The 16,663-nt window shown below is 33.7% G+C and overlaps 2 protein-coding genes across 2 annotated transcripts in view; both read right to left on the bottom strand.

Annotated features, from left to right (window-relative positions):
* The window catches only part of LOC106779478 (metacaspase-1), a 6,568-nt gene extending 3,019 nt beyond the window's left edge, over window positions 1-3,549 (bottom strand). Inside the window, exon 1 of the mRNA XM_014667591.2 lies at window positions 3,016-3,549. Within this exon, the coding sequence (XP_014523077.1) occupies window positions 3,016-3,373 (358 nt within the window). The 5' untranslated portion in view covers window positions 3,374-3,549. The remainder of the gene's footprint in view (window positions 1-3,015) is intronic.
* A 3,842-nt stretch (window positions 3,550-7,391) lies between these two features.
* LOC106779476 (phosphatidylinositol 4-phosphate 5-kinase 6) lies at window positions 7,392-14,276 on the bottom strand. The gene is made up of 3 exons (XM_014667587.2): window positions 13,064-14,276; window positions 9,774-10,035; window positions 7,392-7,964 (listed from the first exon to the last, which is right to left on the bottom strand). The coding sequence occupies exons 1-3, from the start codon at window positions 14,005-14,007 to the stop codon at window positions 7,788-7,790; spliced, it is 1,383 nt and encodes a 460-aa protein (XP_014523073.1). The 5' UTR covers window positions 14,008-14,276; the 3' UTR covers window positions 7,392-7,787.
* Between the last annotated feature and the right edge of the window lie 2,387 nt (window positions 14,277-16,663).

Genomic DNA, 16,663 nt, shown 5'->3' on the forward strand with positions numbered 1-16,663 from the left:
GGAAATTGAATCTATGTGGAAGAACCACAAAAGGTTTCAAAAAATCTACAATGGCCAAAGTTGATAATCGTGATAGGCGTTTTTAAGAATACAAAAGCCCTCTGAGCTTCCATATTCCATTGAAATCAATCCTTCTTCAATAACTGTCAATGGTTTTGCAATTTTTCATAATCTTGCACAAACTGCCTGTAATAACCCATAAGGCTGAAAAATCAACATAAAGCAGTGGCATCTTTTGGGATTGACCACTTCCACATTGCTTCTATCTTCTCAGGGTCAATAGATACCCCTACACCTGAAATCACATGGCCCAACTACTCAATGCTAGCTTGGCCTAAACTACACTTTTCTCTATTGACTTGCGAGTGATGCCCACGCAGCTACTGTAAAACTTGGGATAAATGTTGGAGATGCATATCCAATGAAGGGCTATAGATTAACATGTCATCGAAGAACGCTAGGACGAATTTCTTGAGAAAAGGTTTTAAAACAACATTCATTAAAAACTGAAAGGTAGATTTAAGATCCAGTTTAGAAAAAATGGTTGTTCTAGCTAATTCATCCAACAACTCCTCAATTACCAGAATTGGAAATTTATTGGGGATTGTCAACTTGTTAAGAGCCCTATAATCTACACAAAATCTTGACCCACCATCCTTTTTCCTCACTAAAATTATAGGACTAGGATGAAGGTTGATGCTTGGGCGAATGATGTTAGCCTTCAACATCTCACTAATTAGCTTTTCTATTTCATTCTTCTGTTGGTGAGGATATTTGTAAGGCCTCAAATTAGGAATGGAAGCCCCTTCCCAAAGATGAATAGCATGATCTTGCTGCCTCTTTGGGGTTATTACTTCTAAACTTTGAAAAACTTCCTTGTATGAATTTAATAGTTTATCTACTTCTATTGGCACGGCAATTGACCCCTCTATGTATCCCCATTAACTGCCTCCACCAAATACCATGTATCTCCTTTTTGCAATTTAGTTTGTATTCATAAACTTCAGTATAGAACCTATCCTACCATCCATTATGCCTCTATAGTGGTTTCAAGGCTGGACGCCATGCACCAATATTTTGGATTGATTAACAAATATGAAAATGACTGAAGTCTACTGCTTATGAAAGTGACTGAAGAGTACTGCTTAGAGTTGTATTTGAGAAACAGGAAACCAAAAAGAATTGAGTTAATGACTAAATTCTTAGAACTTGAAGAGTAGATAACAAAAATCTGCCTGACAAATGACAATTGTGTATTAGTAACTTTTCAAAGTTCAATTCGTAAAGTTAAACAATCTATCTAAAGCCATGTAAACTTGTTACAAGTAATAAGATTTTGCCCAAATTTTAAAGGGCGCAACACAATGCAAGCGCTGGTTAATGAGCCAGTGTAATGGTTGCTTAAATATAAACTGGCATAAACCAAGACTGAAGAGAGCATATGTATGGATTTTCCATCAGATACTATGTGAAGAAAGTATACATACCTGATTCCTAATATATGACAAACTCACACCACCTACCTTCTAGGCTAAAATGTAACAGAACTTCCATTATTATAAAATTTAGCACACGATTCATCTCCTCCCAAAAGCTTTTGATGGAAATACAAAATGGTGTTGATGAAATGTTTTATTAAAGTTACCCTCTTCACAAAAAATTGAGTAAATGATATTTATTGAATTTAACTCTCTTCAACTTTCGGATAATAAGGAGAAAAATAAAAGAGAAACCATGCATCTAAACTCCATATGTTCTATTTATATAAATAACCAAATAATAAAATAACTGCTTATTAATTACATTATCTATAAGCAAATAACTAAAATACAAGATTCAGATATCATAGTAGCATACAATTAATTCAATTAAAACCTTCAGATAGAGAAACAATTCAAAAACAAAGTGAAAACTAGAAAATTACTATATTCCTCAAAGAGTTCGTTTACCAACCTGTGTTTCTTCTATCCATTTTTTAGTAGATGTGTTTGTCAAGAAAAGCATTCTTTTTGTATTAGCCATATTTACCACGAAGACAATTCACGTGGGAAAAAACTGGCCAGTTACGGTAACAAGGTCTTTTCGATGGGCTTCAATCACCCCATGGGTTTTGGCCTATGTCCCCCCATGGTCCTGTTTTTTCTTTTGTTTTTATATTAGCAGGGCACGCTGCAGATGATTGTTAGAGTCTTGGGTGCAGACATTGTTGAGATCATTGAATACATAGTTATGTTTTTGTATGCTCCCTTTTGAAAACTTTTACAAACATTCAATCACCAACAGGCAGAAAAAGAATAATATCCTACATCATAGAGGTTATAGACAAATTGGCATTGATTTTACATGTTTCAAAAGCAAAGCCTGGGGGACAAAGTTTCACTTTTTAAACATAGGCAGGTATAGTGACTGATTTTATTTTTTTTTCAAACCATTCGGGTAAACTGTACTTGACCTAAGTGACAATGTTCAAAATTATTCGTTATGGAAACCAAGGACGATTCTATATTTCTCAACCATATTATTCAAAAAAACCTAGTGGATACTCAACTCCAGAAATTCTCATTCCATCTCTATTGAAGAAAAGCGAAAAAGATTACCGAGCTGCAATCAGAGTAATATTAACAGAACTGCTAGATATGGAAATTTTCAGATTGAAAATTATTAAGCGCATGACAGAATAAGTCTATCACAATAAACTAATATATAATCAAAATAAAATAGATAAATAAAAAGTGTACTCCTAGAATGTTTCAACAAGCAGTTAAGCCTGCATTATTTGAGAGACTTGCGTCAGTTGAAAAAAATAAAAACCACTCCCGCGTCTCAATCTCAGTTAGCTAGAAATAATTAATTAAAACAAAACCAACCAATGCAATAAATACTAAAACATGAATTATCGAGAATAAAAAGCAAAATCCACTCACAAGATAACAAAAATCCCAAATTATGACATTCCATGAAAAATTCTCTCAGGTAACGAAGAGAAAATCAGCGATCGAAAGATGAGAAGTGTACCGGTGAGCATAATGATGGAAGATTCCGGAAAACTGAACTTGTTGATGAGAAGGTATTTCATGCACTTAGCGTCGTTGATGCATCCCTTGAGCTCGTGCCTCGAGAACCGGTACGAGATGCCTATGATGACGGCCTTCTTGCGGCCGTGGGGGTTGGGCGGGGGTCCGGGCGGCGCGTGGTTGTAGGGGGATGGTGGCGGAGGCGGGTGGTAGGAAGGCGGGGGCTGAGAAGAGACGGCGCGTGGGTCGGCGATGAGAGTGACAGCGTGGCAGAGGGCGCAGCGGATGGATCCTGCGCCAGGTGGCAGCTGTAGAGGGGTGCGGCAGTTGGAGCAGTTGACCAGCATGTTGCTGTACATGATTCCCTGCCAACACAGAAAGGCTTGTAAATTAGGGAATATGGTAAGGGTATGATTGAAATTTGGCGTGTGGTTTCGATTTCTTGGGTCCGAATAAGAGGCGGAAGGGTGTCAAACTAATTAACAGAGTTTTTGTTTGTGAGAATGAATAGAGCAAAAGCGTGTTTCTTTTATTTATTATTTATTTCGTTAGGGTTCTATTAGGATTTGAAGTTAATTTCCTCGAATTTTAATCGAAGATTCATTTCACCTTCCTATACCTAAGCCCCAATTTGTCACATCAGACACGTTTCGGGAATTTAAATAATGTGAAACGTATTATATCGTAATTTAAATTTAACTATGTTTTTATTTGGAATTGGAATATTATTTCTTTTTAATTAAATTTATCTAGTCTTTTAATTTTGGAAAATATTTAGTTTTAAGGTTATATCACGTTATTCATGTTAAAGATTTGGTAAACTAGTGTTTATTCAACATTTTTTACCCAAAGTAAGTTTAGGTACATTTTTAAAAACATTAAATATTTAAATCTCTTTTTAATCCTTTAAATTAAGTATATTAATTTTTTAAACTTTTGATTTCTATTATTTTTAGTTTATAGGGTTAGATAGTATTAGCTACATATGATGTCACTGTTATTTTGTAATACTCCAGTTTAGTAGGATTCATCTTTTTAATTTAAAACATTAAGTAGTAGTTGATATCAATCATAAAAACATTAAGTATATAAAATGCATTTACAAATCTTTTATGAGAAAAATTAAAATCTAACTTTCAAAGGAAAAAAAAGTTTATTCATTAAGAAGATTTATGCAATTCAAAAAAATTATATATGTAAGCGTCATTTATATTTTATCTGTTTATGAAACAGTTTTAGTATTTCTTAATATTTTATTTGTTCATTTATAATATACAATCATCACAAACGTAGGAATACAAATAATAAGAATAAGGTAATAATATATTTAAAATGGAAAAGACTTATAAATAGTTAAAAATTATTAAAACTAGCAATCACTAAGAAGCATTAACTTCATTCAAATATACATCCTTATCTAGATAAATTAAAACAACTATCTCTAGAGGATTTCTCACTATTGAGTTAAACGCTTGAAATTACACACCTATCACAAGGATACCAACAAATTTTGGCTTATAAAATCATGTATCTATCCAATCTTCATATATAACAAGGTTAGTTCACCTATAACCACCAAAAGGAGTCATTTTCATAATAATTTTTGTTATAAGAATCTTTATCGACTCTCACTAATTAGATATCTTATTCTATGTGAATTAGAATACATAATAGAGTTTGGGATAATCTCCATCTAGGCCACAACTCAATACACCTATCACAAGAATAAAATGTTTTCTCCTTTGAAAGTCATTCCACCTCCATCACATTCCAATCACACATCACCATCTCATTCGACATTATCCACCATTAAAGTTCTTTCACACACACACACATTCAACACTAAACATCACAATAAACATTACCAAGATAGTAAATACAGTCACAAGAAAGTAGCCAAAAAACAATATATCACACTTAGTTCATTCATCACATTCTTATATAGTCTTAAATCCTCACATCATGTCATACTATGAACACTCCATTTTTATCTCTTTTTCTTTGATAAAAGTGTTTTATTTTTAATTAGTTTTCAATTTTCAAGAATTAGAATATATTTATGGTTTTTGTGTGTAAATATGTGTTTTGTGAAATCTTTGCTAAAAAAATTGTTTTTAATGGCAAATTTTGTTGAAATAAAAATAAATAATAGGAAATTCATAAAAGAATAATAAAAATATATTAGAAGTTTCTTTTAGTTTTAGACCTTAACATTTTTTTTATATGTTGGTCAAAACATAGAGTTCAAAAGAGAAATTTGTGCCCAAATCAAATTGTTCACCTAACCAACACCATATCCTAGACCTAGTTATTTAACCACATTTGTTGGCTAAGCCAAGGCAGAGTGAGGCAAAGTAAATAATTAAGCATATAGGTTTTACAGAAACAACTAAAAAAAACATAATAATATAATATTCTACTCCCTAAAACTGTGAAATTGACTTTTCTAAACACAAACTTTTAATGGAAGATCTCCATAGTCAGGTTAAAGAAATATGTATTATAAACCATGTGTAAAAATTTAATGTCAATTTAATAGTTAACAAAGTAAAAATAAGGGTTTTACCAATTCCAAACAAACAAAAACAAAGTGATTTTTAGATTTCTCTCAAAATTATGAAATTTATTTCTGTAACCACAGACTTCTAGTGATTAATCACACTAGTTAGATTGAAGAAATATATGTTATGAACTATGTGTAAAAGTTCCAATTCCATCCAACAATTAAAAGTAAAAAAAAAAAAAATTAAGATCTCATTTCATTAACACAACAAGTGATGAAAAAATCTTCAAGTGGTACAAATTTAAGGACAAATTCTCTTCAAGAAAGATGGTATGATAAAAGGACTATATCCTGAAACATATATGAGAAGAACTTGAAGAAGAGCATTTGAAATTCAAAGGATTTATGAAAAGGTCAAAGATCAAAACATCTCTCCTTAAATCGTAGTCCATGAAAAAAGGAATTTAATGAACATAAAAATCATGACAAAAATTGAACAATAATTTAGAAAATTAAATAAATTGTAATTTTATTTTAATTGCAAACAATTTGTTTCTGGTTTTTAATTTTCAAGTTATTTTTGAATGTAATATCTTTGAACTTTCTTTAAGGAATTCTTAGGTTCTTTAAACATTTGTGCTTATATATACGCACACCAAATACATATCTAAATTCTTTTTGAGTCATAATATATGCATTTGCATTTTTTAGAGATGATTCTCTTGGTTCTTAAATTAGAACTTTAGTTCTTATCAAATATTAACATTTTTTTGTCGAATCTTCACTTGATTTATCAATCTACTAGATTGTGGCGTTCCTATCTCTCTCTTATTTCGCATTCTTCTCTAATTTACTTTGTGTTCACATCTCTCTCTTATTTCGCATTCTTCTCTTATTTACTTTTGTTGTGTCTCTTGAGTATTTAAATTAAGAAAAGATCATACTCTTCTCTGGATAGGATCGTATCAACATGATTACTCAAAATAGGTTTTACTATCACAGTTTTTATCAAGATAACTCAACCTCGGATAATTAAAATATTGTACACTATAAATAAATAAGATCAAAGTATATAACAAGAATCAATCTATAGTACAATAATTTGCACACTACTAACTAAGAGAAAAAGATATATAAAAGCATACAAATATCAAACATATCATAACATACCGAATAAATATAAACATACACTAGAAAATATTTCTAACTTCTCTTACCTTAAAATAATATTTCCAAGTTAAAATTTCAGAATTATTTCCAAACTATTTTGAATTTTGATCAATTCAAAAAGTTTCTTATTTTATCAATTTCAACTTGATGTAACTTAATTTTTAATAGGAGAAGAAACAATTATGAAATCAAAATATAAAGAGAAAAATTATTTGGTTTGTGTGAAGGCACACTAGTGAAAAAAAAAAAAAACACTTTCCACTGTAATTTACTTCTATTATCAACTGCTTACTCTTATTATTATTATTATAATTAACTGCAGGATTACGAATTCATTTAATGAATGTACTTACATAAAAATGAAATCTGATTTCCATTATTTTCTTCGCATAGTAAGATCTAAACAACAGGCACCAAATTTGCTAATTTTCCGAATCGATAAAATAGAATTTGTGTATTTTGATAAAATTTCATCAAACTCTCGTCGCACACCGTTTGGGCACATTCTGAAAACGTTCACACTTAAAACGCAGGTTCTTCAAGGCACCCAAAAAGAATCAATAAACAAAAACATCCAGTTTTCCAGATCAGTAAAAAAATTATTCATAAAAAAGTACTCAACTGTTTATATCCATTTGGCTTATTAAGATTGGTAAACTGTTTAGCTCACGTCATTCCAGAATCTAACCGAAACAACTTTCAAGTAAGGGAAAGAAATTAACTCTTTATTGTATATATTTCTCCTCTGGTTATTTTACCAAGCGATTATACAACAAGAGCCGGTTGTAGGTTTCACCTGCACACCAGCACTATAAATTTACAAATAAAAAAGTGGAAAAAATGAAAAGTTATCTATAAAATAGCTTTACCATATGGATGCCATCACCCTTCCTCCCTCTATACAATGACCGCAGCCGATATAGATAACAAATCTGCTCTCTTTCAGCCAATAATCAAAACATCAAATCAAAGAAAGCAAAATGCCAAAGCAATTATTGCAATGGGGATGAAGCTGTTTAAACTAATGTAGCCACCTAAGGAATCTGCTTTCTTCTACAATCTCAACCTTCTCTTTTAATACAAAAGCAGCTGAGATACTCTTACATAACAGGAATTGCGAAGCTTTCATTGTTAACCTGATGCATCCGCTTTTGTGCAGCTTTCACAGCAGCTACTCTGGCTGCATTGGCTGCTCTATTAGAAGCTGCTACAGCTCGATTTACCCCTTCATCTACCTTTGCCACTTCATATGCTTTCGCTGCTGCTCGTCTTGCTTCCTATTTGTGAAACCAATAAAAACAATTTATAATGAAAATTAGCTCATGGTGTTGTAATGCATCTAACTGTCTGCAATTCGTTTTTTCTCTTTCCATTTACAAGGTTGAGCTAATCTCACCCAAAATGAAGTAATTTTACAACAAAAATTAAAAGGACAATGCACAAAATCGAATGAATCAAATAATAATAAGGGCACATATGTTTTTCATACATGTATCTACAATTTTAGTCACATATGTTACTTGTGACGTGTTAGCCTATTACATGTTTTTTCACATAAGTATGTATACCACTGCCGTAACAAATATTGACTGGTCTTAATGCAACAAGTTGGGGTAGGTAAGCAGACCAGTTTGACCTGTTTAAGGCCCAATCCGCGAAGTCCAATTTGTGAAATAAATGAGTTTTTTTATAGTTCTTTTTAGGTCCTAATTAATTCATAAATCCGTCAGTCGGCCAAATAACATGTTAATAAATTGTAAAAAAATAACGTCTATTCAACTAAAATAAACATGTTTTTTCTTTTCATTTTTTTAAGCCAAAATCTGAACAAATATATCATATTACCTATCAATATTTATAGCATCAAAATTTAAACAACCTTAATTAAAATTTAAGATCCTTGATAAATACTTGGTAAAATCCACAGTAAGTCTGTGAACCGAGCATTAAATCCGTTAAGCCCGCAGGTTTTGCAGACTAGACTCAATTTTCCTGATGGTCATAAATGGTTTTTCAAACGTGAGTTCGTTATTAGCAAGGTTTGTGGACCCACCCCTAACAAGTATAATTTCATCGTTGAACAGAGAAATGTCTTTGGTCAACTTGTCGAGGCCAAGCCCAGTCTAGCTAAGGTGTTTTTGTGGAAGAAGAGGTGTTTGCCACCACTAAGAGCTCAAGGAACTTAGAGATACTGCTTTGGAGTTGTCCAAATTGACGGGTTTGCAATTTTCTTTTCATTGAGCCCTAGAGCTTATCCAAATTCTAGAATCTAGAGAACCCCTATACAACCTCTCGAGTTTGTCGAGCTCTCAAAGGGATGGCAAGCAACTCTTGACTTTCGCAAAAATCTCCCCAATATTTCCTTATCTGGCGACAAAAATGCTCATGAACATAACGCCTCTAACTACACTTGTCTGCGAGTAGGCATTATGTTCAAAGGATAGTCAATCCACTCACCTCCCTTCCCCTATCTAGGTGATCATGGTCCAACAGAGGGTTAAAATTTATAATGAATGGCTGCTCATAGATTTAATTGAATATAACTATGTTTTTGTATTTAACTTGTTGTACATGTAAGTAACTAACAAGTCAGTTATTTTCTCTGTCCTGCATCAAGACTGGTCAAGTCTTTTAATTATACTAAAAATGAAAATCGAGAATACTTGTTGTATTAAAAAAGCATAATAAATTAATACACACCAATAGTTTTCACTTAACAATATCCACATCAGCGTTTAACATCACAATTAACAATTGCGACTAAAACCCAAACGAAACTATAGTGGTTGTATGGTGGCCGATCCATTTTTTTGTTACAGTACTAATGGCGAAAATTGGCCATGCTTGAATGAAAAACATATTTTAGCTTGAATACTACCCAAGCTAAGTTAGTAAAAGGATAGACTGGGACATCATCCTGATCTTTCGAAAAAAGTTTTCCATGGCAACCAGAAATGAAATACTACCTAGGGTCCTATATGAACAATGAGATAAAATATTCAACACTATTCACCTTTTTATATATATAACTGTAAAGAAACATTTAACTAGAACCTACAGAAATAACTCAGACATATAGAATATACCTGCACTGCATTGAGCACTTTGGAATGAGATAGACCAACAGGAGAAACTGGATAAGTAGTGCTTTGAGTGCTTGGAATGTCAAGAAGTCCATTTTGCCAGTGACCGGATTGGGTTTCACCATTTCTAAATGTATACATGCCAAGTCCTTGTCTTCTACCTTCATGCCAGGCTCCTTCATATAGATGACCATTTGCAAAATGATATATCCCAAAACCATGCATCTTGTCCGCAAAGTATTCACCCGCATATGTATCACCATTTCTAATCAAAACAGATGTAATTAATTCCAAAGAAATGCAAGAAATAACTTTTGATGGTAAGCAGAGAAAAAGAAAGACAATCCCATACACAATGTTCACAATTAGGCATAAAAGTTATCTTTCAGAAATGCTTCGTTATACACCAGGATACACTGATGCTTAACATGATGAAAAACCGATTGTTACATGCCAGGGATCAAACAAATTGATACAACCACACTGTTAGATTTGGAGAGGAAAATGCAGTGGGCATATTATGAAATGTTTGACACAGTATCTACCAAAAAGTCAGACAAACTGTAACCAAAAAAGGGTAAAAATACATAAACAAAGGATGGAGTTTATTGACTATCACTCTTCTCCCTGAATTTGAATCAAAATGATAGCAGAATCAGAAGAAAGACAGGAAAAGAATAAATACAAACTAATGTTTGACAACGCACAACTCCAGTAAATCTGAGTATTGAAGATCCATTTCAACCTCTGCTCCAAAACCAAAAGTTCCCCACAATTGCTTTCTCTCCATGATCTCAAGTAATAATCACGTGCATGGTTTGAAAAGTTTAGCAATATTGTTCAAACCTTTGGGCCGAAACATAATGAAGTAGGTCATTCAGCTTTTTACCATCATACCTACCCTAGAAAATGTGTCTACTTAATAGTGCACTGATGATATAATCATTACAACGAACGATGCTACTTGAATATCTAAGCTAGGAACATTTTTCTAAACATTTTCAAATCAAGAATCTTGGATGCTCCAAATATTTCTTGGGTATTGAAATAGCTCAGTCAAGAGAAGATGTTGTAATCTCTCAAAGGAAATATGCTTTTAATATCCTAAAAGAGGCAAGTATGATTGACTGTAGACCAATGGATAGTCCTACAAACCTAAATAAAAAATGAATGACGAAATAAGGTAAATCTTTCTTTGATCCGAAAAGAAATAGAAGACTGGTTGAAAAACTTATTTATCTTACTATTACTAAACCTTATCTATCTTTTGCAGTTAGTGTTGTTAGTTATATCATATAAGCTACTTGTATTGACCATGGGAATGTTGTCATTCGTATCCTAAGATACCTCATAAAGGCTCTTGGACAAGGTCTATTATTTGAAGATAAAGAAAATACTAAGATCTCTGGATATTGTGATGTTGACTAGGCAAGATCCTTTACTACCAAACTCTACTATAGGATATTGTGTTTTCATTGGAAGAAATATTATTTCTTGGAAAAGTAACAAACAAAATGTAGTTTCCCAATCAATAGCTGAAGTTGAAAAACCAGGTTGCTCTCTACATTGCTTCCAATCCAACACTCCATGAGAGGACTAAACATAGAGATTAACCGTTACTTTGTTTGGGGAAAGTTGCTGGCCATGGAAATTTGTAAGTTTGTCAAATCCAATTATCAACTTGTCATTGTATTAGCAAGATCCTTAAGGGGAACTCAAATTAAATTTATTTGTCCCAAACTTGGTATATACAATTTGTATGTTCCAACTTCACGGAGAGTGTTAGAATAGGTATTAAATATAGGTAGATAGTTGTATTGGCAAATTGTTATATGTTGTACCTATTATTGTGCCTAAAACAAGTTGATCTTTGCCATTCCCTATACTCATGGTATCAAAACTTTGTCAATATAAATATGAGAACAAATGAGAGGAGTGTTCAAGCTCTCTCAAACACTCAAATATAGTCTCTTTTATTCTCAACTGATACTAGTTGATAGAAACAAGACCAGAAAAGAAAAAAAAAATGAAAATTGAACTTTTAGGACCAGCCCTATTCTCCTTGATTCTGAAACATCATGACCGTAGAATCAAGAGGGAAGATGAAAAAGATGGGATACAAAAAATTATACCTAACAGCTTCCTGAAAAATGAATGTCCTAATGCTCCCCTCCCAATTGACTCCAAAGCTAAAGCTCCCCCTACTATTCATACTACCTCACTACTATCTCTCCCACCCAACTGTAGAACTGACCCTCTCCCCTGTCAAATATGGGGGAGTTCAAAAGCTTTTATATGACAGAATAGTAAGAAATCAATCCCATCTGATTGGGAAAAGTAAACATGACAAGAACTAAAGAACGGGATTGTCTCAGACTATGACTGTGAATTGTTGGTAGTGGTAAAACAGCAGTAAAGTTTGAAACAAAAACACAACCACACATCAAATACCATGTTCATTTTTGGTGATAAACCGTTCTAAATATGCAAAGAAAGAGATCATATACAAGGTTATAGTTTATGTTAAACTAAATCTTAATTGGTTTCTCAATTTTCTTAGTTGTGTTATTCTTAATTCTTAACAACTAGAAAACATAATCACAGCATACTCATGCAAAAACCTAACAGCTTGGAATTGAAGCGATCCAATTTTTCTGAAGGCTGAAGATGTGTTAAAAATGAATATCCATAAAAATTGGCTTCATAATAGAGTACGACATATCCAGCTAATCCATTGTTATCAACAGATGCACTGGGTTACAGAAGGGAAACCAGGATATTTTCTAATCTGAGAGGTATACTTTCAAAACCAAAACCCCAAAAAACCTTTTGTATGTTGACATTTTGCACGTTCCATTCCTTATCAACACAAGTGAACCTCTAAGAAAGACAGAATTATATATTCAACAGCTCTCAAACCCCACTAACCTAGCAAACAGAAAATACATAACAACTGAATTCTACTAACAAGAACCTGCAATACCACCCACCATTCTAGCTCGTGAAAAAAGCTGACGGAACATAAAATGCAATACTGATGCTCACACTCAGTAACAGAACCTCCCTCCAACAGCAATCAAAGATACACAGTAGCATTCCAACACGGACGCGTAACCACGGAAACACACACACAGACATATATATATATATAGAAAACAAAACCTATCCCCAAGTTCACTACTCGTTCCAAAGTTAGCTTAGAACAATCCTAAACTTTAATTAATTGTTACACAACCCAATAACAGTTATTGAAGCAAGCATGGACAAAAAACCACAACAAAATAGAAACCAACCTGAAATGGTAATGACCAAGGCCATGCTTGACACCCCACTTGAACTCTCCAACGTACCTACTCCCATCCTCGCACGTGTGAACCCCACACCCGTGGCTTTGTCCATTAGACCACTCGCCGGCGTACACATCCCCGGTGTAAAACCTATACACCCCAAACCCGTGTCTCAAACCCTGCCGGTAACACCCCCGGTAGCGACTCCCACGCGCCCAAGTCTCCACCCCATAGCCATCGTATTTTCCATCCACCCAATCCCCTTCGTACCTCCCACTCCTACTATAATAATACACCCCGCTCCCGGAACACTTCCCTCGGTGAAACTCCCCCTCGTAAACGTCGCCGTTTCCGAAGACCTGCACCCAGCACCCCGACGCCACGCGCTTCTCCGACTTGGGCCGCGACCCAATCGTCCAGAACACCGGCAGCTGCGGCGCGGGGCGGGCGACCACCGCAGACGGCGACTTGAGCCGAATAGAGCGGAGCGGCAGCGGGAACGCGAGGTTGAGAGAGAACACAAGCGCGGCGGAGAAGGCGATCGCGGAAAGGAGGTCGAGGAGGAAGGACCGCGAGACGAGGAAGTAGAGGTAGAGGAGCGGCACGGCGAGTAGGAGCAACGCGCGCTGCCGCCTCACGCGACGCAGAGCGCGGAAGGCGGCGCTTTTGGCGGCGACCGTTACGGAAAAGAAGGCGGCGTTGTGTGACTTGAAGAGAGGCGGCTGGGCGTGCGGGTGGAGATGCTTCTGCTTTGATAGCGAGGGCGGAGGGGTCCCCTGCAGCGGTCCGGTGCGCTGTTGCGGTGGGGAGATGTCGATTTCGATTTGCGGATAGAATTGGTGACGATGGTGCGGGTGTTTCTGGTATTGAAGTGGCGGCGAAGGATTGAAATCGGAAGAGACGCCTACGCTTTCTTTTCCGATCTGAACCTCTGATTTCTTCTGATGCATTACATAAGGGAAAGAAATCGAAAATCATTCACTCGCTCTCGCTCGCTCGCTCCAAGGATTCCGTTATTATTACGTTCCAAATCTTCTACTTGCTATTCTCTGTATTTTGGTTTAACGGCGTGTGGTTTTGTTTCTTTCTTTCTATCCCGTTTTAATTTCTGGCTATCGGAAGGGGTGAAATTGTGGGTTTAGCGAATCTCTCTCGATGGATGTCTTCTGCTTCAAAATCGGAGTCTGCAAGGAGTTTACGGTACTAAAATTCAGTGCAAATATTTTAAAGGAGAAATTTAATAGAAAATCTTTATACACTAGATTTTAAATTACATTACGCAACTATCCAACCAAACCCATCTTTATAAAAATATTAGTTTGTATTTTGTTTTTACTATATTAACTATTTAAATAATTTCATACTATTTTTAAATTTTTTAATATTTAATGATTTTATTAAATATATGATGATGCGTTACCGATGATGTAATAATAAAAATTACATTTATAAATGAAAAAGCTAGTATCAGAACATAAGAAAAGTTATGATGACAGACTTTGTAATTTTCTACGGACAAAATTAATCTTTAGCCAAAAACATAGTGTTTCAGTTTTTATTTACAATTTTTAAGTTGAATCTATAGACTTTAGAAAATATTTGATTCTATACTTAGTTTTCTAATATGGTATTTTATCTTTTTTATACAATTAACTAAATTATTCATGATGAAATTAAATAGAAATGTTAGTTTTAAGGTGAAATAGTAGATTAAGAAAAGAGAATAAGATTATGTAGCGTTAAATATTAATAATATGTTGAAAATTGAAACTATTCAACGAAATAATACGGTATTGGTATATTTGTCACCAAGCAAGTCTTTCTCTCCTCGTCTCTGTTTTCTTGTCCGAAAATTCTACGTCGTGAATCCCACGTCGCTAGTCTTTTTCTCTTTTTGTCTTTCAAGTCCTTTTATTTTGGAAAATAGTTTTTTAACAATTTTTTTACAATTTTTTTTTTTAATAGTATATAATTGATATATTCTAAATATATAAATTAAGAAAATAGTGATATATAGTATATAATGTCATTTTTTTTGTACTCATATTTTTTAGTTTAAACAAATGTATAATTATGAAAAGAATATATTTCCTTGTTTTCTTTTTCCAATCCATCCCAGTGATGCATAAGTTGAAAAGTAAATTTGTAATAAAATAATGGTCCTTTCCAAAATTGTTCAACGTCTTTTTCTATTTCTTTTAAACCCTTAAAGGAAGATAATGATTATTGTAATTTGTTTGAAAAATATTTAAGATATATTTCTTTTATAAATTATTTATAATACTTTAAAGGTTTAATCATTAACAAGTTTTTGTTCATTTTTCCAGGTCTTTCATTTATTTTATTTCTTAATTGGATATTTATTTTTAGGTTTTTTTATTAGTTTCATACTAATACAGTTAAAAAATGTTACATGTCAGTTTATGATTTTTTTAATTTCTGAATTATTTTACTTTTATTTTTACTTTTTTAATTAAAAAAATTATTACATATTAAGCTGATATTGTACCACGTGAAAATAACAGTGTGACATAACACTAATAGTGTCACGTGTCATTGTATTAGTTTCAATTTGGTTCGTGTGTTTTTATTTTTATGTCCTCTTATGTTGGTCCTTTTATTTTAATTTTGTCTCAATTTAGTTCTATTTTTTTAAAACTAAATAATTTTGTTCATCTCCATATTCAAACAAAATTTAATTTCTATATAAAACCATACAAATATTTTTATTAAAATTGATATATTTATTTAATATTTTTAACTAGATTAAATTTATTTATATTTATATTTACTTAATTATATAAATGTTAATTTGTCACACCCCAATTAATGCTTCCCTTTAGTGGAAGCCACGTGTCACGTCCTCTGAATTCTCTCGGTTAGTGGGAGACAAGGTGTGCGGTGCAATTAATTCCCAGCCATCGCGATCCGTGCAGCGGCGGAGAGAATGAGGGTTTCTAGATAGTGGAAGACAAGTGGCATGCTGTGAGTAGGTCGAACGGCCCGTTTGGTGGCCATATTTAAAGTTGAACTTTCGAAAATTGGCACCACTTTTGCATGCAACCTCTTTGTCTTCTACCCCCTGAAATCCATTTTCTCCTCCTTCTCTCTAGAAACCACCAATTTCTCTCTAGATTTCTGACCTCTTCTTCTCCTTCGATCACCCCACTTCTTTTAGATTAAATCTTCTCGGGGTCAAAACTTTCCAATTGCACCGATCAGAATCTGGTTTGGAGCACTTTGGACTCTTGAAGCCTTAAGAGTGACCACTTGAAGAACCTAGAAGCTTATTTTGGATCATAAGTAAGGGAAGCTTATAAATTTAATTATGATTATTTTGTATGCATGATTTTGTGAGTTATGCTTGCTGAATGTATGATCTTGTTGTTGAGAAATGCATGTTTGATTTTGGAATGAAATATGTCATAAAGTTATAAAACTTAGTGAAAATATGAATCTGTAATCGAAGGGTCATTAGGACCGTTCGGTTTCCCCTTAAAACAATTGATCCGGTATCTTTATGTTGAAACTTAAATGTCTTGCTTGGTTAATCGTTCGGAATTACTTATTAAAGGACGTCCGGTCTTATACTGAACGTCCGATCGC

Source organism: Vigna radiata, unplaced genomic scaffold (assembly GCF_000741045.1).
Source record: "Vigna radiata var. radiata cultivar VC1973A unplaced genomic scaffold, Vradiata_ver6 scaffold_282, whole genome shotgun sequence".
Taxonomy (NCBI): Eukaryota; Viridiplantae; Streptophyta; class Magnoliopsida; order Fabales; family Fabaceae; genus Vigna; species Vigna radiata.

What these genes read in the sequence shown, in the direction of transcription:
- LOC106779476 (XM_014667587.2), bottom strand. Translation starts at nt 14,007, where the DNA reads ATGCATCAGAAGAAATCAGAGGTTCAGATCGGAAAAGAAAGCGTAGGC. An exon ending in CTTGGTCATTACCATTTCAG is followed by an intron (nt 10,036 to 13,063) that starts GTTGGTTTCTAT and finishes TGTTTTGATTAG; the next exon opens with AAATGGTGATACATATGCGG. An exon ending in AAGTGCTCAATGCAGTGCAG is followed by an intron (nt 7,965 to 9,773) that starts GTATATTCTATA and finishes TTTCACAAATAG; the next exon opens with GAAGCAAGACGAGCAGCAGC.